The 24655-nt window shown below is 43.7% G+C and overlaps 1 protein-coding gene across 3 annotated transcripts in view; it reads right to left on the reverse strand.

Annotated features, from left to right (window-relative positions):
* The window catches only part of FGD2 (FYVE, RhoGEF and PH domain containing 2), a 51027-nt gene that overhangs the window by 15249 nt on the left and 11123 nt on the right, over positions 1-24655 (reverse strand). For 2 of the 3 annotated variants that reach the window (XR_005010945.1, XM_036769050.1), the window contains exons 2-9: positions 21171-21522; positions 19638-19724; positions 15175-15323; positions 12915-13071; positions 12131-12269; positions 11417-11475; positions 9848-9994; positions 7533-7625 (exon numbers count right to left, since the gene is read on the reverse strand). Coding sequence is in view for 2 of the 3 variants with exons in the window: in XM_036769050.1 (XP_036624945.1) it covers positions 7533-7625; positions 9848-9994; positions 11417-11475; positions 12131-12269; positions 12915-13071; positions 15175-15323; positions 19638-19724; positions 21171-21522 (1183 nt within the window). In the remaining variant the exon portion in view is untranslated. Of the gene's footprint in view, positions 1-7532; positions 7626-9847; positions 9995-11416; positions 11476-12130; positions 12270-12914; positions 13072-15174; positions 15324-19637; positions 19725-21170; positions 21523-24655 lie in introns of those variants that run through there. The other variant, XM_036769051.1, reaches the window with a different exon arrangement.

Raw genomic sequence — 24655 nt, forward strand, 5'->3', positions numbered from 1 at the left:
TGACTCTAAGACCAGGGCTATACCCAACACTTCACATTGCTTCCTTTTGATTTCTGATTGGCCACTGAGAGGAGACAAGAGAAAGGCAAAGGCAAAAATTGACCAGAGGTTGGATATCTGTAGACGATCACCAAAATAAGAGCTGAGGCTAGTTATTCTTTAAGGTAAAACTATTATTATTATAATCTGGGAATTGCAAATCCAGTGAGTGGGGGTAGCAGAAGAAAGGAGGGAAATCCTGAGAAAAAGATGGAAAAGCTATTTATAAAATTCTTACTTAGGAACTCAGACAGATCCTCCTAAATAGTGAACAGGTGTGGGGAACAAGTGGTTTGCCAGTGAGAGTTTATAGTGAAAAAGAGAACTGAGGATCAGGGTGTGAAGACAAGTATGGAAGGCAAGGGGAATGATCCCTCGACATACAGAGAATGTGCCATGTTTCTGTTTCTTCCAGTGTGCCAAATAACAACTACATGCCTATGTGCAGGTCAGCATCCCTGCCAAATAAGAAGCAGAAAGATCCAAGACTCCTCCTGTTCTTCAAAAACCCAGATTAGATCCTACTATCCCCACTAGCTATCATCCTATAACTCTCCTCCTTTTCTTAGCCAAATTCCTTGAAAAAGCCATCTACACCCAGTCCTTCCACTTTCCCTCCTTTCGCTCTTTTAAATATTGTCTGAAATATGAATTCTAACCTTATCATTCAACAGAAACAGTTCTTTTTAAAGCTTCCAAATGATCTCTTAATTGCTAAATCTAGTAGCCCTTTCTCAACCCTCATCCTTCCTGACCTTTCTATAGCATTCTTGACCTCTCTAACCTACCTTGACATTGTTGGTCATCCTCTTTTCCTGAAAACTCTCTCCTCTCTGGGGGTTTGTGACACTGCCCCACTTTGTTCTCCTACCTGTTTGCACCTTCTCAGTCTCATTGGCTGGATCTTCATCTAAGTCACATCCACTAACTGTGCATGTATCCTAAGGTACTATCCTCATCCCTCTTCTCTTATTTAGTGACCTCATCAGTTATCATGTATTAAGTATATCCTGCCCTAGCCTCTCTTTTGATTTCTAATTAATTTATTTTTAGTTTTCAACATTCACTTCCACAAGCTTTTGAATTTTAAATTTTCTCCACCTCCCTCTCCTCGCCCCTCCCCAAGACAGCATGCAATCTGTTATAGGCTCTACTTATACATTCCTATTAAACATATTTTCACATTGGTCATGTTGTAAAGAAGAATTGGAATGAATGGGAGGAACCATGAGAAAAACAAAACAAAACAAAACAACAAAAGAAAAGGAGAGCAAATAGTATGCTTCCATCCGCATTCAGACTTCATATTTCTTTCTCTGGATGTGGGCATCCATCATGAGTCTTTTGGAGTTGTCTTAGATCCTTGCATTGCTGAGAAGAGCTAAGTTTATCAAAGTCAGTCATTGCACAGTGTGACTGTTACTGTGTACGATGCCTAGCCTCTCTGTTGAGTTGGAGTTCCACATCACCAAATACTCATTGGATGCTTCTAGCTGGATGTCCCATAGGCATCAGCATGTTCAAATAGAGCTTATTACCTTTCCCCCTAAATTCATCCTTTTTCTAAACTTCCCTATTACTTTTGAAGTCACCACCAGCCTTTAAGTCAACTTCACTGTCGTCCTTAACTCTTCACTCATTCCGCATAGATAATTTGTTACTAAATCTTGTCATTTCTATTACCACAAAATCTCTTGCATATATCCCCCTCTTTCTACTCACACAAGATATCATCATTATAATTCAGGCGCTCATCCCTGCTCCCTTGGATTATTAGGACAGCTTCTCATTTGGCCTCCCTGACTCCAAGCTGTCTCCTCTCTAATCCATCCTCTGCTCAGCTGCAAAAATGATTTTCCTAAAACATAGGTCTGACCGTGTCACTCTCCTATCCAATAAATTCTATACCTTCTAGGATTAAATATAAACTCCTTTGTTTGGGATTTAAAGCTCTTCACAACGTGGCCCCTACCTACCTTTACAATCTTCTTCAATTTTGTTATTGTTCAGCTGTCCAACCCTTTGTGACCCCATCTGGGGTTTCCTTGGCAAACACACTGGAGGGGTTTGCCATTTCCTTCTCCAGTTCATTTTACAGATGAAGAAACTGAGGCAAACAGGGTTAGGTGACTTGCCCAAGGTCACACAGCTAGCAAGTGTTTGATGGTGGATTTGAACTCAGGAAGATGAGTCTCCCTGGCTCCAGGCCCAGATCTCTATCCACTGTACCACCTAGCTGCCCCTTGTTCTTTATTTCCCTCAATATCCTCTACAATCTGGACACATTAATCTGCTTGCTGTTCCTCACACACGACGCATTTCTGATTTCTATATCTTGGCCGTAAAACAATTCCCAGGAGACAGTACCCAGAAAGAAGGGCAGTATTGATATTCACAGCTTCAGAGTCTATGTATGGCTGTGCAGAGTTTGGTCAATAATTAGAGCAAATTAGACATTTCAGAGCAAAGTAATAAAATGGGGGTCCTTAGAACATGTGTGAATTTGCCCTCCCTGGTGGGATATACAAAGCATGCACAATAATCTCTATCTAGTTCCAATCCACGGAACATTAAGGAAGAAAGGAAAGGACAGAAACAAGCCTTTATTAAGCACTTACTGTGTACCAGCTACTGTACTAAGCACTTCACAAATATTTTCTCATTTGATCCTCACAATAACTCTGAGAGGTATTATCCCCATTTTACAGATGAAGGAATGGAGGCAGACAACAGTAAAGCGATCTGTCATATAGCTAGTGTTTGAGGAAGGATTTGAACTCAGGTCTTCCTGACTCTAGGCCCTTTGTGCATCCTAGCTGCCTTCTTTTACCCATGAGTAACTGAGAGGCTAGTACTATGTGGTGACAATGAATTTTGTGGTTGGCTTTGGAGCTAGAAGGACTGACAAAAGAGCAGGAACTGAGTTAGTATAAAGTGGATTGCTACGTCTGTCCTTTGGCTCTTTTTACATTTTTTATTCTGGGGTGGATTCTATTGATATTAAATACTTGCTTCCTCCCTTTTCTTCCTTCCACAGTGTTCCATGTGTTGGATTGAAATTATTACTATAAGCCTCCGGATGGAGGAAAGGGCAGTGGATTCAGCTGCTCTTATTTCCTCACCTGGCTACCACATGTCCCTGAACGCATGGTCTCTGTTTCCACTGCTTACTTCTTTTCTAATCTTAGGTGAATGAGTATCCAGAGATGGAACAACTCACGTTGTGACCTTGCAAGCTTCAAAAGGTGGGAAGAGCTATAAGGGGTCCCCTCAGCAACTGGAGTGGGTAGCAGAGACCACTGTACCTGACAGCATCAGTAACTGAATCTGATGAGGAATCATCCTTAAGATGTAACCTGCTTGACCTATCCCAGTAGAGGATTGACCTGGCAGCTGAGACATTGCATCCTGAAAGGAGCTAGCCCAGTTGGGTAAGAGACTTGTTCATAGGTGACACTATATTCTCCCAGGCATACCTGTCACAAGACCCTAACCTTAACCCTAAATGTCTCTGACTCTAACCCTAAATGTGTAAAGACTTCCATATCTGGTAGATTCTGGGATGGCTGTTCCATCAAAAGGAGGTACTAGTTCCTCCGCAGGGCCAAAACATTTTCAGAAACTTGGGAGAAAAAATCAGCCTGGGTATGTTTGGAATCTATAATTGTAGGACTTGGTACCTCAGCTGCCATCTCAAACCACTGTTGGGCTGAGCCACAAAGGTTGCTTCACAAGTCTAGGGCTTCACCAAACTCAGCTACTACTGCTATCAGATAATTTTGTCTCTGCTCCCACTCCAGTTACTAAGGGGACCTCTTATAGCTCTTCCAACCTTTTGAAGCTCACAAGATCATAACTTGGTCTCTAGACACTCATTCACTTAAGGTCAGAAATAAGTAAGCAAACAAGAAATAAGCACCATGCACTCAGGGATGAGGAGATAAGGCAGCTGAAGCTACTGCTTTTCTATCTGCTAGAACTCTTTGCTAAAAGCAAAGTGGCTGATCACTTCAAAAGGTTGAGTAAGTGGTGAAGGGAACTGTTATCCTGGATTTGATTCTGACTAATAAGGAAGAACTATCGGCTTAAGTAGAAACGACCAAAACCTTGGAAGGAAGTGACCACGCCATCTGAGAATCATACAGGAACTCCCCTAAATTTGGGGAGAGTGGAGAGTTAGGAGAAAGGATAACTAGGACCTCATGGCTTAAGATTCTTTAGGGAATAGTGCCTCGAGAGGTAGGAGGCTCTCAACAATGAAATTCTAACTAGGTAAATTTTATTCTGATAAGGAAGACTTTTTAGAGACACTGATAGAGGTGGACAGTTCAAGTAATTTAGACGTTTAAAAGACATGGGCAGAAGATGGGAACAAGGACAGCTAATATCACATAAATATCACCAAAAAAAAAGGGCATCTAGGTAGAGAAAACTGAGGCAAACAAGGTTAGTGACTCGCCCAGGGTCACACAGCTGGATCTGAATTCAGGTCTTCCTGACTCCAGGTCTGGTGCTCTATACTTTGTGCCACACCTAGCCACCCTGATGAAGGAGGAAGAGGCTTTTTATAAGCTTTGCTGGGAGCCAAAAGGAAGGTTAAAGAAGAGATAGCTTGCTTTTTGGGAGAATGGTGATGATGGATAAAAAACTGAATTATTCAACTCCTATTTTTCTTCCTTTTTTCTGCCTAAGAGAATGATCTAACTGGGAAAGATAGACCAAGAGTGGTTAACAGAATTTGAAACCCAAGATAAGAGAGGCCATGGAAAGCAAGCACCTAATTCCTCTCAATGACTGAGTCCCTAGTCTCAAACAAACTACGTTCCTCAGTACTGAGAGAATTTGTAGATCTGATAGCCAAACCACTATCAGCGAGATCTGAAAAAACCCAGAGACCAGGATGGGTGCCACTGGACTAGAGACAAGAAAATCTTGTCCAGATTATCAAGAAAGGGGAAAAAAAGATAGACTCTTCAAACTCACAGACTACTGAGCTTGGCTTGAATAATTCTAGAACTCATTTTTAAAGGGGTTTCTGAGAATTTGACGAGGGAAGCTGTGATCACTCAGTATGCAGCACTCTGCTAGTGCTTACATTAGTACTAGCTTTGTATATACCTGCTGTTTTCATTGAATTGTATGTATATATGGGGGAGTATACCCTACATTTATGGGGAGGGGAGGATATTTTGCTACTACCGTTCTAACTGTTTTTTGTTTGTTTGTTTGTTGTTCAGTCGTGTCTGACTCTTCATGACCCCATTTGGGGTTTTCCTTGGCAAAGATACTACAGTGGTTTGCCATTTCCTTCCCCAGCTCATTTTACAGATGAGGAAACTGAGGCAAACAGGGTGAAGTGACTTGCCTAGGGTCATGGAGCTAGATTTGAGCCCATGAAGATGAGTCTTATTGATTCCAAGCCCAGTGTTTTATCCACTGTCCCACCCAGCTGCTTGTTCTCATTACACCTTTTTAGTAATGGCCTAATTGTGACACTAATTGTGTCTACAGGCAGATAATTAAACCAGTCAGGGCTTAGCTTTAACTGAACAGACCCAATGAATACACTGCACCTGAGCTAGTATCCCCATAAGGTCAGCGTGGTGGCATATTGGATAGAGCACTGGCTGGGAACTCATTCATATTTCTGAATTCAAATCTGGCCTCAGGCACTTACTAGCTGTGTGACCCTGGGAAAGTCACTTCTCCCTGTTTGTCTCAGTTTCCTCATCTGTAAAATCAGCTGGAGAAGGAAATGGCAAACCACTCCAATATGTTTGCCAAGAAAAACCCCAAATTGGGTCAGGAGGAGTCAGACAACTGAAAAATGACTGAAGGAAAATACTCCATAGTAGAGTATTGCAGGGTTCTATCTTTGGCCCTATAGTAATGAACTTTTTTTTTTTATCAATAAATTGGGTGAAGGCATAGATGGCATTCTATAGTTAATGCAGGTAACAAGCCAGAATCTGAACCCAAGTCCCCTAACTCTTTTTGTAATTCTTTTGCTCTTTCAATGGGATATTGTTGCTCTTTTGCTTTGGGAAACTTGTCCTCTATGTTTGTCTAGGGCTGGGCTAGATCCCAAAGAGCTAAGTAGGATTAATCCCTTTCTTCTCCCAGAGCACACACATCCCTCACTATCTTTAAATTCTCTGCTCTTGTTCAAGAAGGAAATGCCCTGGAAGGAATTGAGAAAATAAACCCTCCCTTTTTTGCAGACATGAAAGACTATTGTTATAAAATGTTGCATGTGCTGTCAGACACAGACGATATATGTTGGTTGGTTTTTGGTGAACTGGTTTTGGGGTTGCTGTTGTTTTTTTGTCTTTCTTTTTTATTCTTTGCGTGATTCTGTTTCGGTCTAAACCAGGGGTATTTTTGCAGTGGGGTAGCTCTGTGCTTCTTGCTGTATATTTGGAGGGATGTGTTACTCCTGATTGGCTGAAATAATGATAAGCATAACACTGTGCATCTGTGGTGAAGGACTTACTTGAGTTGGTTCCAAAAACTCTTTTGAAAGACCTGGCAAAAGGATCGTTTAGAAGGGTGTGTGTGTGTGTGTGTGTGTGTGTGTGTGTGTGTGTGTGTGTATGTGTGTGTGGTGGGAGGGGGGGGAGAGAGAGAGAGAGAGAGAGAGGGAGAGAGAGAGGGAGAGAGAGAGAGAGAGAGAGAGAGAGAGAGAGAGTGAGAGAGAGAATTGAATGGTAGATTGGAGCTCTGATCCAAGGACATGTATTGGAACTGATTCCATCATGTTCCTTGATCTCCAGGGAGACTATGGGGAGTGGACCTCTCCTTGGCTGAGATGTTATCTCAATTCCAGCTGAAGATCTCATTATCCCCTTTGTAAATTCTCTGATATATTCTAATCTGTGGAATGTCTCTGAATGTCCTCTGTTTACTGTTTTGCTTAGATAAATGGACTTACTGAATTTTTCTATTTATGATGGTCCTTTGTATAACCATTGTTATAAACCATTGTTTGGTGGGAAGGGGCTAAACTAGCAAGTGTAAGTTAGGGGCTGCCCTCCCGCCTTAAGAGTGATCACTTTTTATTCTGAACCTATTGTACCTCCTAGACTAGAGATTTAGCAGATGGCAGATAGATAGAAGTCTGATCTCCCTCTTGGAGACTGAAGGACAGATTGCCCAGCTTTGGAGGTCCTGGATCTTGCCTGCTCACCTGCCCCTCCCCCCATTTAGGCTGCTGAAAGGGCCAGGACAACCTTTCTCCTACTCTCCACAAAAGAGGAAAGACCAGGTGGGCTTAGATCAGATTTCAAATCATACCTATCCATGCTACCCACAAGCCACGTCTACACATTTAGTCACACTCCATTCCTGTGTATCTTACATTTGTTACAAGGTATGGCTTACTGGGTAGGGGAGAAGGGAAGGACATATTTGGAAGGGGAAAAAAGATATAAAAACGGAAGAAACGAAGGGAAGAAATACAATAAATAGAGTGGAGGGGCCAGAGAGAATCTCACCTTCATCCCAGCCACATCTATTCGTGTCCTCACCTGGAACTGAGCCCCCACCTGAATCACCTTAGGCACACAGTACAGCAGCATATTATTGAACTGATAGAGGAAAGAACATATGATTAGCATCAAAATAAAAATGGCCAACATGAACAGAACACTTTAAAGGTTTATAAACATTATCTCATTTGAGCCTCACGACAGCCAAGCAATATGAGTAATACGTGTGTATATATTATATATTCACACACACATGGGTATATACACACATATGTATATGTACATATGTGTGTATGTATGCGTGTACACACACACACACACACACATACAAACTTTAAACATTTAGATCTGTGGTTTCACTAGTGCAGGAAACTTCTAGTCAGAAATCCCTTTTCCAAATACAGATCATGCAAATGTTTTACAATTTATAGTTTTATGGGGGGGGCAGGAAGGGGGGAGGTTAAGATATTTGTCTCGGGTCACACAGTCAGTATATGTCAGAGATGAGACTTGAACCCAGGCATTTCTGACTCCAAAGCCAGCTATCTGGCTGCTAAAACACGGTATCTCTCAGGGCAGGTATTAATAACCCCCCCTTTACAGATGTGGTCTCAGATACTTACTAGCTGTGTGACCCTGGGCAAGTCACTCTGTTTAACTCTGTTTGCCTCAGTTTCCTCATCTGCAAAATGAGCTGGAGAAGGAAGTGGCAAGCCACTCCAGTATCCTTGCTAAGAAAACCCCGAACGGGGTCACAAAGAGTCAGACATGACTGAAAAATGACTCAACTTGTTCAGCCCTTTACAGATGAGGAAAAGGAGACCCAGAGAATATAAATGACTTATCCAAGCGCTCATGCTGAGTAGTAGTAACCATAGTAACTGTCATATAATCAAAAACTGTCATTTAAGGTTTACAAAGTACTTTACATATTATCTCATGTGATCCTCCCCACAACCATGGGAACAGAGGCATTTTCATCATCTCCATTTTACAGGTGAGGAAACTGAGGCAAGAAGATTGTTAAGTGAGTTACACATTTGTTATCTGAGGCAGGATTCAAACTCAGGTCTCCCTGACTCTAGGTCTTACACTCAATCCGATTTGCCACTTAGCTGCCCAGTAAGTGACAGAGCCAAGGACTCAAACCCAGATTAAACTCAAATTCTCAGCTCAGTGATTGTTCTCTGTAGATTGCACCTTGTCCAACACTTCTCCCTTGAAAGATTCACCCCTTGGTCCCCTGGGGCATATGCTCTCATCAAAGAACCATGAGGAGATGGCTGTGTCTCCTGTAGTTTACATGATGAGGATGGCATTTCCCCAAATGTCATCTCCATGTGCCAGGTTTTTCCAACCATAACAGTCAGAGAAGTCTTTGAACGTCATGATCCAAGACCCCTTTCAATATGGTCCCAGGGCTGAGAAGTAGACAGATGGCATCCACAGGGCAGTTCAGAGTATGATGAAGCACCTGTGCTAACTCTTTCCTCCTGAGGGCATTAGAGGGCCTACGATTAGTCCTAAATGCAGAGATAGTGTCCAGAGACCTGCTCTGACACTCTCATGGAGGATACAAAATCAAAGGGACCCAGAGCTGGAAGTGACTCAATAGACGTCTCCTCAATCTTTTTCCTGCCTCCTGGCAGGAACATAGGGAGCCCAGCCCAGACAGATGGGGGTTTTTCCTGTTCTTCTACAGAGTAACAGAATTAGAAAGAACTTCAGAGTTCACCTGATCCAAGGTTGTGTTGGAGTTGGATCAGATATGTTCCTGAGCCAATTGTTAAATTTTCCATGTAAACATTTATACCTCTGAAATCAGCAAAGCTACAAATAAGGGCTTGCTTTATTGTTCTATTTAATCCATAGAACTTGAGAAACTTTAATCCACAGAACTTTAAAAAAAATCTTGGACTTAAAAAAATGATGAAGGGGCAGCTAGGTGGTGCAGTGAATAGAGCACCAGCCCTGGAGTCAGGAGGACCTGAGTTCAAATCCAGCTTCAGACACTTGACACACTTACTAGCTGTGTGACCTTGGGCAAGTCACTTAACCCCAATTGCCTTGCCTACCCCCCCTCCAAAAAAATGAAGGAGAAAATATTAATAATGCAGATTAAGTGCGTCTTTCATACATTTTTTTTCTTGATGAGCTGGTTGTTAAACATTTGCCAGCACACCCCTGACCTAGTCTAACCTGTACCTGAGCAAAGATACCATAGTATAGTGGCTAGAATGCTGAACTTGGAGTTAGGAAGACCTTCACAGTCCCACATCCCAGTGATGAAGAGCCTCACTCTTTGGGACTCCTTCCCCTACCAGGAACAGGTAGCGCTCCATGGTGCTGCTGTGTCTGAAGGAGATCTTCTGGATGGGGCCTTCCTGGAGCAATTCATTGGAGGGATCCACAATATCGTCCTCAAGGCCCAGACGCTGGTACACATCCCACAGTTTCTGCAGACGCTCCTGGGGAGGGAGAGAGAGAAGGAGAAAACCCGAAACAGGAAGGACATGAAGCACATCCAGCCCATTTTGTATCCCTTGGTTCTTAGGGAGAACCTGGATCATAGAGGTCCAGAACTCTCTTACTTCTAGAGTTGGGAACCCCCTGAAACATGCAGACAAGGGAGCTAAACAAGACATTTTGTCTGAAAAGTATGTTTTTAACAAGAATAGGTAGATCTAGCTCAGGAAGATTTCCCTGTAGGAAGGTAGCATATACCAGAAGACATGAGACTATGAGTGAGCCCCTTTTCCCAGTGGTAGGATTCAAATGAATCAACAACTGGAGAACTGAGCTGAGGCACTGCTCCACCGCTGGTGCCCACTAACAACCAGTTGGGTGAACCCAACCTAAAGTCAGGTACCAGTTCTACTGAACCAGTCCAAACCAGCTGAATCCCACCATCGCCTCTTCCATAATTTTGCATAGGCTTTCCCCATGCCTGGGATACATTCCTTCCTCTCCTCTACCTCTTAGTAAGTGAAGCTCCTAGCTGAGCTCAAATGGGACCTCAAACATGAGGCCTTTCCTCTTTTTTTTTTTGAGGGTTTATTTTTAAATCATATTTTCTTTTTTTAAGGCGGCAATTGGGGTTAAATGACTTGCCCAAGGTCATACAGCTAGTAAGTGTCAATAAGGTAGGATTTGAACTCAGGTCCTCCTGACTCCAAGGCCAGTGCTCTATCCACTGCTCCATCTAACTGCCCCTATTTTATTTTTTTCAATGAACAAAAACTAATTTCTCTCCCTCCTCTCCCACCACTGGGGGGAAAAAATAAAAGAAAAGCAAAACCATTGTAACAAATATACATAGTCAAACAAAACAAATTCCCACATGGCCATGTCCAGAAAATATATGACTTATTCTTCATCCTGAGTCCACCATCTTTCTGCCAAGAATTGAACAGCTTGCTTCGTCTCTGGTCCTGGGAGGCCTTTCCTGATTCCATCTCTACTAGTGTTCCCCACTAGAAATTATTTGTATTTACTTGTGTGTTTTAAAGTTATTTCTTCTGATAGAATGGAAGCTCCCTGGGGGCAGGTAGGGTCTTGCTTTTGCTTTGGTAACTCCAGTGCCTTGCTTAGTCTCCGGCCCATATCAGGAGCTTAACAAATGCATGCTCATGGGCTGACTGATAGGGATGGGGGAATGAGGGTGTTAGCGGATGACGGAATCCGAGGGACATAGCGGCTTCCAGGGCAAATGGTTATAGTGGACCCAGTGTAAATCAGGGATGAGGAAGTCCAGGAATGAGGGGGCAGCCGTGGTACAGGGTTATTGGGGGCTTTGAGAGCAAGGGGCCCTAGTGGCAGGATTGGAAAGAATTAGAAACTTCAGGATTTGAGGCTCCAACCCTGCTGAGAGGCGAGGGGTTCCAGCTCACCATCTCAGTGATGGCTGCATTAGAATGCTGAGCAGCAGAGAAGATCATGTCCAGAGCCTCTGAAAGAGAGAGTCACAATGTCACAAAAAGATGGATGGTGAAAGGACTAGCTATCTGAAATCTGGGATACTAACACTGGTGAGGAGGAGGGAGGAGGTTCTGGATTCTCAAAGAGGCTCTTTAGAACCAAAATAAAAAGCAGGCCTAAAATGGGGAGTGAGAGGAAACAAGGAATATTTGGGGCCAGTTCCTAAGCTGGGAGGCTGATGTCAGGAAGGACACCTATCTTTTTTCCCACATGACCCCTACTCCCCAACTTGGGGGACTCCTGTTAGAGACAAAGCCTTGGGCAAAAGAGTGGGGGAAGGTTACATGGGGTGGATATTACTTAGGGTTCACAGTGGTGGGGAAATGCCATTCAATTTAATAATAATTTATTAAGCACCTACTATGTGTAGAGCCCATGCTAAGCAGCCTTAGGTTAGGACAATTCCTGAATCTCATTCTCTAGGGTACAAAGACTGTAAGCTCTCTGAGGGCAGGAACTGGGCCTTATATACTTTTCTTGTCTCCTAGGAGGGGCCACCGATGGGGCTCAGAACAGGAAGTAAGGCCATCTGGACATTGAATAACCGACTGAATAAATGAATAAATGGCTGTTCATACCTCCCTGTCCAATCTATCCCTCCCACGTCCCTGGGTCTAAGACCTTACTCTGGGCATCCATCTGGTCTGGGGCATCAGGAGGCAGCTTCTGCACATACTCCTTCAGCAGCAGCTCATAGCGAGGGATCCTTTGCACCGGCTCCAGCATGTGATGTTGCAGGGTGAGGTTGCCAGAGACCTTGCTGTTCTTGGGGGCAAGAAGGGAAGCAAGGGGGGTGGGAGTGGAAGGAGGGTCAGGCTGCCACTCAGCCTAGATGGGGCAGAATGCAGATATTCCAGGCCTGGGGCTGGATCCAGAGGGAAGAGATAGAGGATGATGCAGTGGGAAGATTCAGGAGACTTGTATTCTAGCCTCAGCTCTGCCCTGAAATTCACATGGGATCTTGCCCTCTCTGCATCTCTGTTTCCTCCTCTGTGAAGGAAGGAGTTGGACCACATGGTCTTTAATGTCCCTTCCAGCTCTAGGATTACATGAATTTGGTCATTGTTTGGGAGGGTAGTGACGGAGTGGGTGTCTGATGGGCCAGTACATGCTGCCGCTATTCACCGGAAAGGGAGAGATGGGAAAAGAGGCCAATAGAGCAAGGCAGGCTGGCCATCCAGCTGACCAGGCCCCAACAGTGACTCTTGGTTTATGTGTGGTTTGTATGCAAAGGGTATTTTCCTCAGGCCTGTTTTTCAAATGATGACGTGGGAAGGATGAAAGTTTGCTCTCTCCTCATTTGAGATGTCAAGGGTGGACCTGCCTCTCTGTCTTTCCCTTCCCATCCCTGCACCCATCCTGTACCTCCTCCCACCCCTGCCCTGGCATCTAGAGCTTCAGGCTCTCCACCTGGATTCGAGTGATGACCTCTTGGAAGGGTGGGCACTTCTCCATCCATATGGCCAACAGCTCTGCTGCCCGCTCAAAGTTCTTCACATACTCGCTGTACATCTTCAGAAAGGGCGCCAGTTTCTGGATCACATCACCAATGCGGGGGACAGCAGCCCTATGGGCATCATAGCTCAGTCTTCTGCTCATTCCAAGGACCTCATCTCTTATCCTCAGGCCTTTGGACCAATAGTATCTAAGCTTTGTGGTGCTGTGGGTAAGGCACTGATTGGACTTGGAATTAAGAAGATTTGGGTTCAAATCCCAGGGAATGAGAGGGTCTTAAGAGAAGCACAAGCAAAGCACTACTGATGGGGGCTCAGAACAAGAAGAGAGGCCATCTGGATATTGAATAACTGTGACTCTTTGTGTTACTTAACTTTTCTGGGCCTCAGTTTCCTCATATGCAAAATAATGGAATTGAGGTCAATGGCCTTTAAGGCCCCTTCTAACTTTAAATCTATGACCCTATGATCTAGACTTAGCAAGGGTTGCCAATAATCCTAATAGACCAGGCCAGCCCTGATGTCCTTCAGGAAGAAGTAACTCTGATGACACACACATGGGCCTGGATGGTTGTCTGTTTCCCAGCAGTTAGACTTCCCATTTGCATAGTAAACTCCTTGAAGGTAGGGACTGGGACTTCCATTTCTACGACTCCCTTTTAGCACAGAGACGACCACATAGTAAGCTCTCAATCTACACTCGTTGGAGTACATAGCTCGGTCTGTAAGACCAGCCCCAGAACTTCTCCTTAATCTTTGACTCTTTCCAAAGATGGAATCAAAGAACTTTAGATGTGAATGATCATCAGCTTTAACACTCAACCTCCTTTTTCGGGGCGGGGGGGTGGGGTGGGTAGGGTAGGGGAGGCAGTGGGTAGGGACCTTCACCTGTATTGGAGGAATTCATGTGTGGAACAGTCCACCAGCAATGCAACTCACCTGTAACTTGGCCTTTGACAGTTGGTCTTTGAGAGGTTGAGTAGTGCTAATACTAGTAATGGTTAACATTTATATAGTGCTTTACGGTTGGTTTCTGAGAGGTTAAGCAGTGCTAATACTAGTAATGGTTAACATTTATATAGTGCTTTAGGACTGGTTTCTGAGAGGTTGAGTAGTGCTAATACTAGTAATGGTTAACATTTATATAGTGCTTTAGGACTGGTTTCTGAGAGGTTGAGTAGTGCTAATACTAGTAATGGTTAACATTTATATAGTGCTTTAGGGTTGGTTTCTGAGAGGTTGAGTAGTGCTAATACTAGTAATGGTTAACCTTTATATAGTGCTTTAGAGTTGAAAAGCATTTTACATATGTCATCTCATTTGACCCTCACGACAACCCTGGGAGGTAAATGTTATTATTATCCCCACTTTACAGATGAGGAAACAGTCTGAGAGAAGTAAAGAGGCTTGCCCAGGGTCATTTAGTCGGTGGGTACCTGGAACGAGATTCAAATTCAGGTCTTCCTGACTCCAAGCCTGGCACTCTGGCCTCTATATCACATAGTTGCCTCCAGATAATAGATTACATTGACCACGATCCTTAAGATTTTCAAAAAGTGGGGCAGCTAAATGGTGCAGTGAGTAGAACACTGGCCCTGGAGGCAGAAGGACCTGAGTTCAAAACCGACCTCAGATACCTGACACACTTACTAGCTGCGTGACCTTGGGCAAGTCACTTAACCCCAATTGCCCTACCTTCCCCCCTGCAAAAAAACAAAACAAAAAAAATATGTACAAAGAGTGCTTTTCATATGTTATCTTTTCTTTTTTTAATTTACTTGCCCATGGTCAGAATGGCTAGTATATATCAGAAGTAGGACCCAATCCCAAGTCTTTATGACTCCAAGGCTAGTCCTCCATCCACCATCCTGTCACCAAAATATTTTTGTATGGCCCATAAGCAAAAAAAGTGCTAACATTTTAAAATAAATTGTATTTATCTCTCAGGCTGTACAAAAGCTGGTGGCAGGCCAGATTTGGACTTTGCTGAGCCTTATTTCGTCTCTCACTTTATAGAAGAGAAAAACGCATCTTGGAGAGGAGAAATTATTCTCCCAAGATCCCACAGTGCCCAAGCTGGTTCTCCTGATATCTAGTCCACTATTTTCAACTTAATTCAACCCAACAAACACCTGCAGAGTACCAACCATGTGCAAAGCACCCCATTGCCGTCTCCTACTAGGGCTCCCCAGGTGGACCCAGCCACCCTGACTCACCATTCATCCACACGCCTCTGAAGCTCTGGGAGGAAGAACTGGGAGTGGAATTGGTGAATGGAAGAGATGTTGGAAAAGATGAGTTTGACGACATCTTCAGAGAAAGCCTTGCTACTGCGGGCCTCCTTCAGCAGCTCCTCAAAGAAAACCTAAAGGCAGAATTCATTCAGACGGATGGGAGAGTGGTCCAGGCAGCCAGGGGGCCCTCCTAAGAAAGAGGCGCCTTGTCTGGCTCAGAGAGCGGCCCGAAGAGATGGGGAAAGCTGAATGCCAGAGGGCTGGTGACCCGCCCAAGGTCACAGAGCCAGTATCTGATGGGCACTTCTGATGCAGTGTAAGGTTTTATATTGACAAAGACCCGAGGTCTTTGTTTTACAAGATATTTATATGCCACCTTCCTACTAGAATTCAGGGCTTGTCGAACCATCTCTGGCTATTTTTAACATGTAAGAACTATTCTGGGCTCACAGGCCATACAAAAACAGGCTGGGGCCAAATTTGCTGGCCTTAGTTTTCTGACTCCTGTATGAAATTATCAACTCCATAAAGGAACAGAAAGCTTCTCTAAGGGTGAGATCATAAATTCAGAGCTGGAAGAAACCTGAGAGGTACTTAATCTGCCACCGTCATGGCCATGTAAATAATAATTAGCTAACATTTACATATCTCTTGCTAGGCAGCTAGGCGTGCAGTGGATAGTGTGCTGGGCCTGAGGTCTGGAAGTCCTGAGTTTAAATCCTGCCTCAGACACTTCCTTGCTGTATGGCCCTTGGCAAGGCACTTAATCTCTGTTTGCCTCTGTTTTCTCATCTGTAAAACAGCACCTAAATCACAAGGCTGTTTTGAAGATCAAATGAGATATTTGCAAAAAGCATATTTGCTAGGTGCAGAGTTTATGTGCTTTTTTTTCAGTCATTTTCCAACTCTCTGTGACGCCATTAGGGGTTTTCTTGACAAAGATGCTGGAACGGCTTGCCATTTCCTTCTCCAGCTCATTTTACAGATGAGGAAACTGAGGCAAACAGGTGATGTGACTTGCCCAGGGTCACATGGTTGGTAAGGGTCTGAGGCCGGATTTGAACTCATGAAGGGGAATCTCCCTGATTCTAGGCCCAGCACTCTATCCGTCCAGCTGCCCAGGCACATAGTAGGTACTGTTTAAATGTCAGCTGTTATCATCATCATCATCATCATCATCATCATCATCATCACTAGCTGTGTGACCTTGGGCAAGTCATTTAACCTCAATTTGCCTCAGTTTTCTCATCTGTAAAATGGAGATAATTATAGCAGCCACGTCCCAGGGTTGTTGTGAAGATTAAATGAGATCATATTTGTAAAGTGCTTAACACATAGTAGGTGCTATATAATGAGTTTATTATTATTCCTACTTATTAAGGAGGAAGTAGCTAAGTGGGGATTTGAACCCACGGCCCCTGACTTCAAACCCAGCACACAGGGTGGGGATGGGGGGGCGGAGCCAAGATGGCAGCTAGAAAGCAGGGACTTGCATGAGCTCCCTGCCAGGTCCCTCCAAAAACCTATAAAAATGGCTCTGAACAAATGCTAGAACTGCAGAACCCACAAAATAGCAGAGGGAAGCAGGGATCCAGCCCAGGACACCCTGGGTGGTCGCTGGATGAGGTCTATAGTGCATGGAGTGGAGGGGAGCAGAGCCCAGCATGGGCCATGTGGACCAACCAGACCAGGAGCTGGGTGAAACAGGCCCTAGTGCCCTGAATCAGTGAGCTGTGGCAGTTACCAGACTTCTCAACCCACAAACACCAAAGACAACAGAGAAGGTTAGTGGGAAAAGCTGCAGGGGACAGAGTGAAAAGAGTTCGTGGCTTAGCCACTGCCCTGGGAGTGGCAGAGGTGGTGCAGATACAGAACTACAGCTGCAGATGCTTCCAGCCCCAGGCCCACCTGGTGGGAGGAATTAAGTGGTGGATCAGAGCAGGAGTGCAGAGCCTGCTTAAGATTTGCATCAGGTCTGGGTTGGCGGTTCCTGGGGAAGGAGGAGTGCTGGTGTGGCAAAGCTGGCTGTATAGAAATAGCTCTGAAATCAACAGCACATCCCATCAAGCTTGGAACAAAGTACTCTGCTGAAAAACTCAAGGGTCAAGTAACTTGGCTGGGAACACGGCCAGGCAGCGAAAACGGACTCAGATTCAGTCTCAGACTTTGGAATCTTTCTTTGGTGACAAAGAAGACCAAAACACACAGCCAGAAGAAATCAACAAAGTCAAAGAGCCTACATCAAAAGCCTCCAAGAAAAACATGAACTGGTCTCAGGCCATGGAAGAGCTCAAAAAGGATTTGGAAAAGCAAGTTAGAGAAGTAGAGGAAAAATTGGGAAGAGAAATGAGAGTGATGCAAGAAAACCATGAAAAACAAGTCAATGAATGGCTAAAGGAAACCCAAAAAAATACTGAAAAAAATATTGAAGAAAACAACACCTTAAAAAATAGACTAACTCAAATGGCAAAAGAGCTCCAAAAAGCCAATGAGGAGAAGAAGGCCTTGAAAGGCAGAATTAGCCAAATGGAAAAGGAGGTACAAAAGACCACTGAAGAAAATACTACCTTAAAAATTAGATTGGAGCAAGTGGAAGCTAGTGACTTGATGAGAAATCAAGATATTATAAAACAGAACCAAAGGAATGAAAAAGTGGAAGACAACGTGAAATATCTCATTGGAAAAACCACTGACCTGGAAAATAGATCCAGGAGAGATAATTTAAAAATTAGTGGACTACCTGAAACCCATGGTCAAAAAAAGAGCCTAGATATCATCTTTCAAGAAATTATCAAGGAGAACTGCCTGATATTCTAGAGCCAGAGGGTAAAATAGAAATTGAAAGAATCCACGGATCACCTCCTCAAAAAGATCCCCAAAAGAAAACTCCTAGGAATACTGTCACCAAATTCCAGAGCTCCCAGGTCAAGGAGAAAATACTGCATCAGCCAGAAACAAACAATTTGAATATTGTGGAGAAACAATCAGGATAACACAGGATCTGGCGGCTTCCACATTAAGGGACTGAAGGGCTTGGAATACAATATTCCAGAGGTCAATGGAGCTAGGATTAAAACCAAGAATCACCTACCCAGCAAAACTGAGTATCATGCTCCAAGGTAAAATATGGATTTTCAATAATATAGAGGACTTTCAAGCTTTCTCAGTGAAAAGCCCAGAGCTGAATAGAAAATTTGACTTTCAAACACAAGAATCAAGAGAAGCTGAAAAGGTAAACAAGAAAGAGAAATCATAAGGGACTTACTAAAGTTGAACTGTTTTGTTTACATTCCTACATGGAAAGATGATGTGTATGATTCATGAGACCTCAGTATCATAGTAGCTAAAGGAATATGCATATATATGTATATATACATATGTACATATGTGTGTGTCTATGTATGTATATATGTAGGTGCATATATATATATGTGTGTATATATATATATCTGTAGACAGAGGGCACAGGGCGAGTTGAATATGTAGGAATGATATCTAAAAAACTAAAATGAAATTAAGGGATAAGAGAGGAATATATTGAGAGAGGGAGAAAGGGAGAGATAGAATGGGGTAAATTATCTCACATAAAAGTGGCAAGAAAAAGCAGTTCTGTAGGAAGAGAAGGTAGGTGAGGGGGAATGAGTAAATCTTGCTCTCATCGGATTTGACCAGAGGAGGGAATACCACACACACTCGGTTGGGTATCTTACCCCACAAGAAAGGAGGAAGAAGATAAAAAAGGGGGAGATGATGGAGGGGAGGGCCGATGGGGGTGGAGGTAATCAAAAACAAACACTTTGGAAAGGGGACAGGGTCAAGGGAGAAAATTCAGTAAAGGGGGATGGTTTGGGAAGGAGCAAAATATAGTTAGTCTTTCACAACATGAGTATTGTGGAAGGGTTTTACATAATGATACACACGTGGCCTATGTTGAATTGCTTGCCTTCTTAGGGAGGGTGGGTGGGGAGGGAAGAGGGGAGAGAATTTGGAACTCAAAGTTTTAAAAACAGATGTTCAAAAACAAAGAAAAAAAGTTTTTGCATGCAACTAGGAAATAAGATACACAGGCAATGGGGTGTAGAAATTTATGTTGCCCTACGAGAGAAGAAGGGCAAGGGGGATGGGAGAGGAGTGGGGTGACAGAAAGGAGGGCTGACTGGGGAACGGGGCAACCAGAATATACGCCATCTTGGAGTGGGGGTGGAGGGTAGAACTGGGGAGAAAATTCGTAATTCAAACTTTTGTGCAAATCAATGCTGAAAACTAAATATATTAAATAAATTAAAATAAAATAAAATAAAACAAACCCAGCACACTCTTCCACTGCTGCCATGCCGATTCCCTCCCTCAGTGCCCAGCACCGTGCTCTCTAGACACAGAAGGCTTTTAAACATGAGAGAAGCCCTGAAGGTGGAGACCGGAGATGGGGCATGTCAATCACTCACCTGATCCAGCAGGTGGAGGCGGGACACATAGGTCTGCTCCGTCTCCAGGAGCTCCCTGACAATTTTATTCTCTTCCGGCTCCTGCAGCTGGGGAGGCAGGTGGGGGGTTAGGAAATAGAAACGAGAGCATTCCCCCCCCCCCCCCCGACAGGTCACAAGAACAGGCCAGGAGGCAGTGGGGGGCGGGGCAAACTCCTCTGTTTAACATTTAAAGCCCTTCCTATTCTGGCTCCAGCCTACTTTTCCAGACTCATTTCCCATTAGTCCCCTTCCCGTCCCCAGCATCCTGGCTGTGTCATTGGCCTTGCTGTGGCCCCCGGGCCTGGAATGCTCTGGTTCCCAGAATTCCTCAGCTTCCTCCCAGGCTCAGCTCAGCTGACCTTCAGAAAGCCCTTCACATTCCCGGCCAGAAATTAGTCCTCCCTCCTTCGATTTATATTGTATTTATTTCTTCACATGTGGCACCTCCTAGTAGAATGTAAGCCCCCTGAGGGCAAGAATTGTTTTTAGTTTTTGTCTTTGTCTCCCCAGGGCTTAACATAGTGCCATTGCAGGCACTTATATATTTATTGAGAGAACTAGGTACACTACCTAGTAGTGGGGAAGACTTGAGTTCAGATACAAAATAGCTGTATGACCCTGGACACGTCACTTAACCTTTCCTCATCTGTAAAATGAAGGTAATAATAGCACCTGCCTCCCCAGGTACTGTGAGGGCCAAATGAGATAATATTCATGGCATAGCGCTTTGTAACCCTTAAGGTGCTATATAAATGCTAGTTAATATTGAATGGGAGGCAGGCAGTTTGTCACCCCCCTTACTCTACCAAAAATTTTTATTATTATCACTAATAAATTCCTAACATATAATAATGCTGAACACTTCACATTATTATACTGGTAAGATACTAATGCTAATTCACAATAAGTAATTATTAATCACACATTATTTTTATTAATAATTTAATTAATAATTATTAGCAATTGATTAATAACTTATTATACTTAAGTATTAATAAAATGCTTCATATTTGAATAGCACTTTGTACTTTCCAAAGTACTTTTACATACACATATTATCTCGTTTGAACCTTAAACATCCTCATGAGACAGGTGTTATACCCACTTTATAGGTGGGGAGACTGAGTCCCAGATAAGTAAAATTATTTGCCCAGGGTCATCCTAGTCAATGGAAAAGTCAGAGCTAGAGCCCAGGCCTCCTAGCTCCCAAATGAAGGCATCTTCAACTGTATCATTGTATTGCCTCCTTGGAAAGGAGAGAAACAGAGGCTCCACATGTGGACAGATCCCAGCTCACAGAGGGAGATGGGGAGAAACCCAGGAAAGAACCCAAGCATTGAACCACCCAAATGCTGCCTTTGATGATCAGACAACTCTTTTTTCAGAGGGCTGCTCACTCTCCTGGGAGTCCAGACCCCAGCTGCTCACACTCTTTAAGGTGTGGTGACAAGTGGGTAAGGGATGATGGACAGCAGGGTCACCTCCCTTGCCCCAGCATCAGCCCTTAGGAACCTGTATCCTGGTGTTTACTGTAGGTTCACATGACTTCCTCCAGCCTCCTCCTGAGATCTTATTCCTCAGAGAGCTCAGTAACCTGGTGCTGACTGCCCGATGGCCAGGTCCCAGTTTGTCTTCCAGACTCTCACTTTGCCAGGGCCCTGGAGTCATATCAAAGACGGGTTCCATAGGACTCTGGGGTTTCTTGGGCATGAGGCCGTGCTGCTCTTGCTCAGAACTGGGGTCTTTGGTCTCTGCTCCTGGGGTCACAAGAAGACCTGAAGAGAATGGTGTGAGCTGTCCTACCCTGGAGGAGGCAGAGCAGCTTTTGGGAGGTCTGTCCTTGGCTTGCGGCTTGTGGGAGGCCCTGGATATGGAACACAGAACCACAGAACATGGTTTTTAAATTTTAGACTGGTTGGTTTCTAATGTCCTTCCTAACTCTAAATTATTTCAGAGACTGTGTCTTAAGAAACCGAACAGGTATGTTCATGTAGGAAGGACCAGTTAAAACAGCTGGTGAGCTGAGGGTTGGAAAGCTTGGAAGTGAAGGTCCATAACCTCCCCTTCCCACCTCCACAGGCCTGTTGCTACCATCCTAGGCAGGAGATGGAATGTCTAATATTCAAACTCAATAATATTGAGTTTCCAGCTTCTGGTCTAGGGAGGGAGGGAAGAAGTAGAGGAGAGCTTTAGAATTGGATGGAACCTCAGAAGCCACCTAATGCAGCCCTCACATTGATGAGAAGGCAGAAGTGAAAACAAGTTTTCCACTGCCTCCATCACCCACCCCGCTCCTGTTCCTCAGGCCACTGTTTCTCAGGAACCTCAGCTTTTCAACATGAGTCAAAGTGGACTTTGTGTTTCTTGTCTTTGGGGAACAACCTACTTCCCTGTTTAAACACACACACTCAGACCGGAACTTATGCACTCACACAGAATCATATGTAGTCTTTGCAAACACATATAGATCTTTGCACAGACATAAAAAGAATCTTGCACACACTCACATGTTTGTAAAACTTGTTCACATCTTCATATGCACGTGTACACAAGTGTCCTCAACAGGTACCCATCTGGCCATAGAGATTTCTAAAATAGCCTATGAAGTTCCACTACACCCAACTCTTCACTCTTAGGCCCATATATAAAAGGCAATGGATGATAAATAGGGGGAGGATTTCTCTTCATATTCAACCTGTAATTAGTGTTTAATAAATGTTTGTTGACTTGACCACTGCAGCCCTTTAAATTTAAAGGGAGAGGCCTTTTAAATGCCCAGTGATCAATTAGACCCAGAAAGAGAATGATGTGAGTAGAGAATGAGATAGAGAGAGAGAATGAGAGAAAATAATGTGAAAGAGAAAAGGAGAGAGAAGAGGAGGTACAGAAAGAGAATAAGAGAGAGGCTGAGAAAGAGAGAATGAAAGAGAGAGGGAGAGTGAACAATGTGAAAGAGAATGAGAGAGGAGGAAGTAAAGAATATGAGAGAGGCTGAGAAAGAAAGACAGAGAGAGAGAATGAGAGAGATTGAGAAAAAGAGAATGCGAAAGAGAGAAGAGGAAAAGAAGAGGAAAAGAGGAGGAGGTGGGGGACAGAATAAGACAACAAAGAGAGAAAATAAGAGAATGAGAAAGAGAGAGACAATATGAAAGAGAAAATGAGAAAGAAGAGAAAGAGGGAGACAAAGAAAGAGAGACACAGAGAGAGAAGAGAGAAAATGGAGAGACAGAGAGAGGGACAGACAGAAACAGAGAGAAAGGAGAAAGAGAGAGAGAAAGGAGAGAGAGAGAGAGGAGAGAGAGAGAGAAAGAGGAGAGAAGAGAAACAGACAGAGAAAAGAGAGGGAAGAGAGACAGAGAGAGAGAAATAGAGAGAGAGAGAGAGAGAGAGAGAGAGAGAGAGAGAGCTTCTACTGAGACTAGCGAGAACCAGGGATACAGGGATGGGATTGAGAAGTTCTCCAGCTTCTCTGCTTCTCCTGAACTTGTTCTTACATAGCATGACTCAGTTTCTTGGCTTGCAGTATTTTCAAATGGTCAGGAAATTAAGCGAGCCCTATCTAAATATAATAATAGGAACAGGCTTCACAGCCCTTTACAATTTACCCAGTACTTTTCCAACACCAGCTCTCTGAGGTACCAGTGTTACCACTGACAGATGGGGAAGGTGATGATCATAGGGCTAATAAAATGTCAGAGTCAGTATCTGATCCCAGCTCTCACCTGGCTCTGGCTCTCTAGTCAAGGACTCACCGCATCACATTGTCTTTCATACACTCATATATGAGGGATGTTCTCAAGGTCAGCAAAGCTGGTCAGTGACAGTTGCAAAGGCTTGCAATTTGGCCTCAATATCTCTCACTTCTGTCCCTTTGTCCCCATTCATATGACTACCACCCTAGTTCAGGCTCTTCTCACCTCTCACTTAGACTGTTGCATTAACTTCCTAATTGGTTTCCCTGCTTCCAGTATCTCTCCTCTCCAGACGTCACTCTCCTGCTCCAGAATCTTCAATGGCTCCCTATTGTCTTTAGAAAAAAATACAAGTTCTTTGGAAAGGGCAATTAAAGTCCTTTTCAGTTTGGCTCCAGTCTGTCTTTCTAGGTATTCAATTTAATTTTCAATTTCAATTCTCTGACTATTAGAATGAAGCCTTCAAGGAGTTTTTACCTCCAGTGGGAAGCCTTTCCTGAACTCTCCAACTGTTGGTGCTTCCTCCTCCCTCAAATTATCTTTTATTTATCTTTCCATTTACATGTTGGATTTCCCTAGTGGAAGGTGAGCTTCTTGGAGGCTGGGATGATTTCATTATTGTCTTTGTAAACCCAGCCCATAGAATGTTTGATATTTTAATGAAACTGTTAACTCATCTATGTGGGCCTTCCCACAATGCAGATCATCACCTATCTATGAAGCCTGCCCATTCTGGGTGAATCTTCTCTGTGCCATCCTGTAAATGAGTCTCCCCCAGGATGGATGATCTACCCAGTGTCCAGATGGCTCTTGCTGGAGATGTCCCATATGAATTCTGGTGAAGGATGTGGCCCATCCTCACTCTCTCTATGTGACCAGACCACACTCTATTCTGGTCACCCAATTCTCTGCTGATGCTGCAGGACATCACTTCTTCTTTTTTTTTTTTTTTTTTTTTTTTTGCTGATTTGCTTATTTTTAGTTTTCAACATTTACATCCATAAGTTTTAAATTTTCTCCCCTTTCCTCCCCAAGATGGCATGCAATCCAATATAGGCTTTACATATACATTCCTATTAAACATATTTTCACATTAGTCATGTTGCATAGAAGAATTAGAATGAATAGTAGAAACCATGAGAAAATAAAAACAAAAGAGAAAAGAGTCTGCTTCGCTCTGCATTCAGATTCCATAGTTCTTTCTCTGGATGTAGATGACATCTTCTATCATGAGCAGGACATCACTTCTAAAGCAGAATTCTTCATTGGGAATGTCTTGCAGACTTGTTTATGCCCACCATGCAC

This window comes from Trichosurus vulpecula, chromosome 7 (genome assembly GCF_011100635.1).
Source record: "Trichosurus vulpecula isolate mTriVul1 chromosome 7, mTriVul1.pri, whole genome shotgun sequence".
NCBI lineage: Eukaryota > Metazoa > Chordata > Mammalia > Diprotodontia > Phalangeridae > Trichosurus > Trichosurus vulpecula.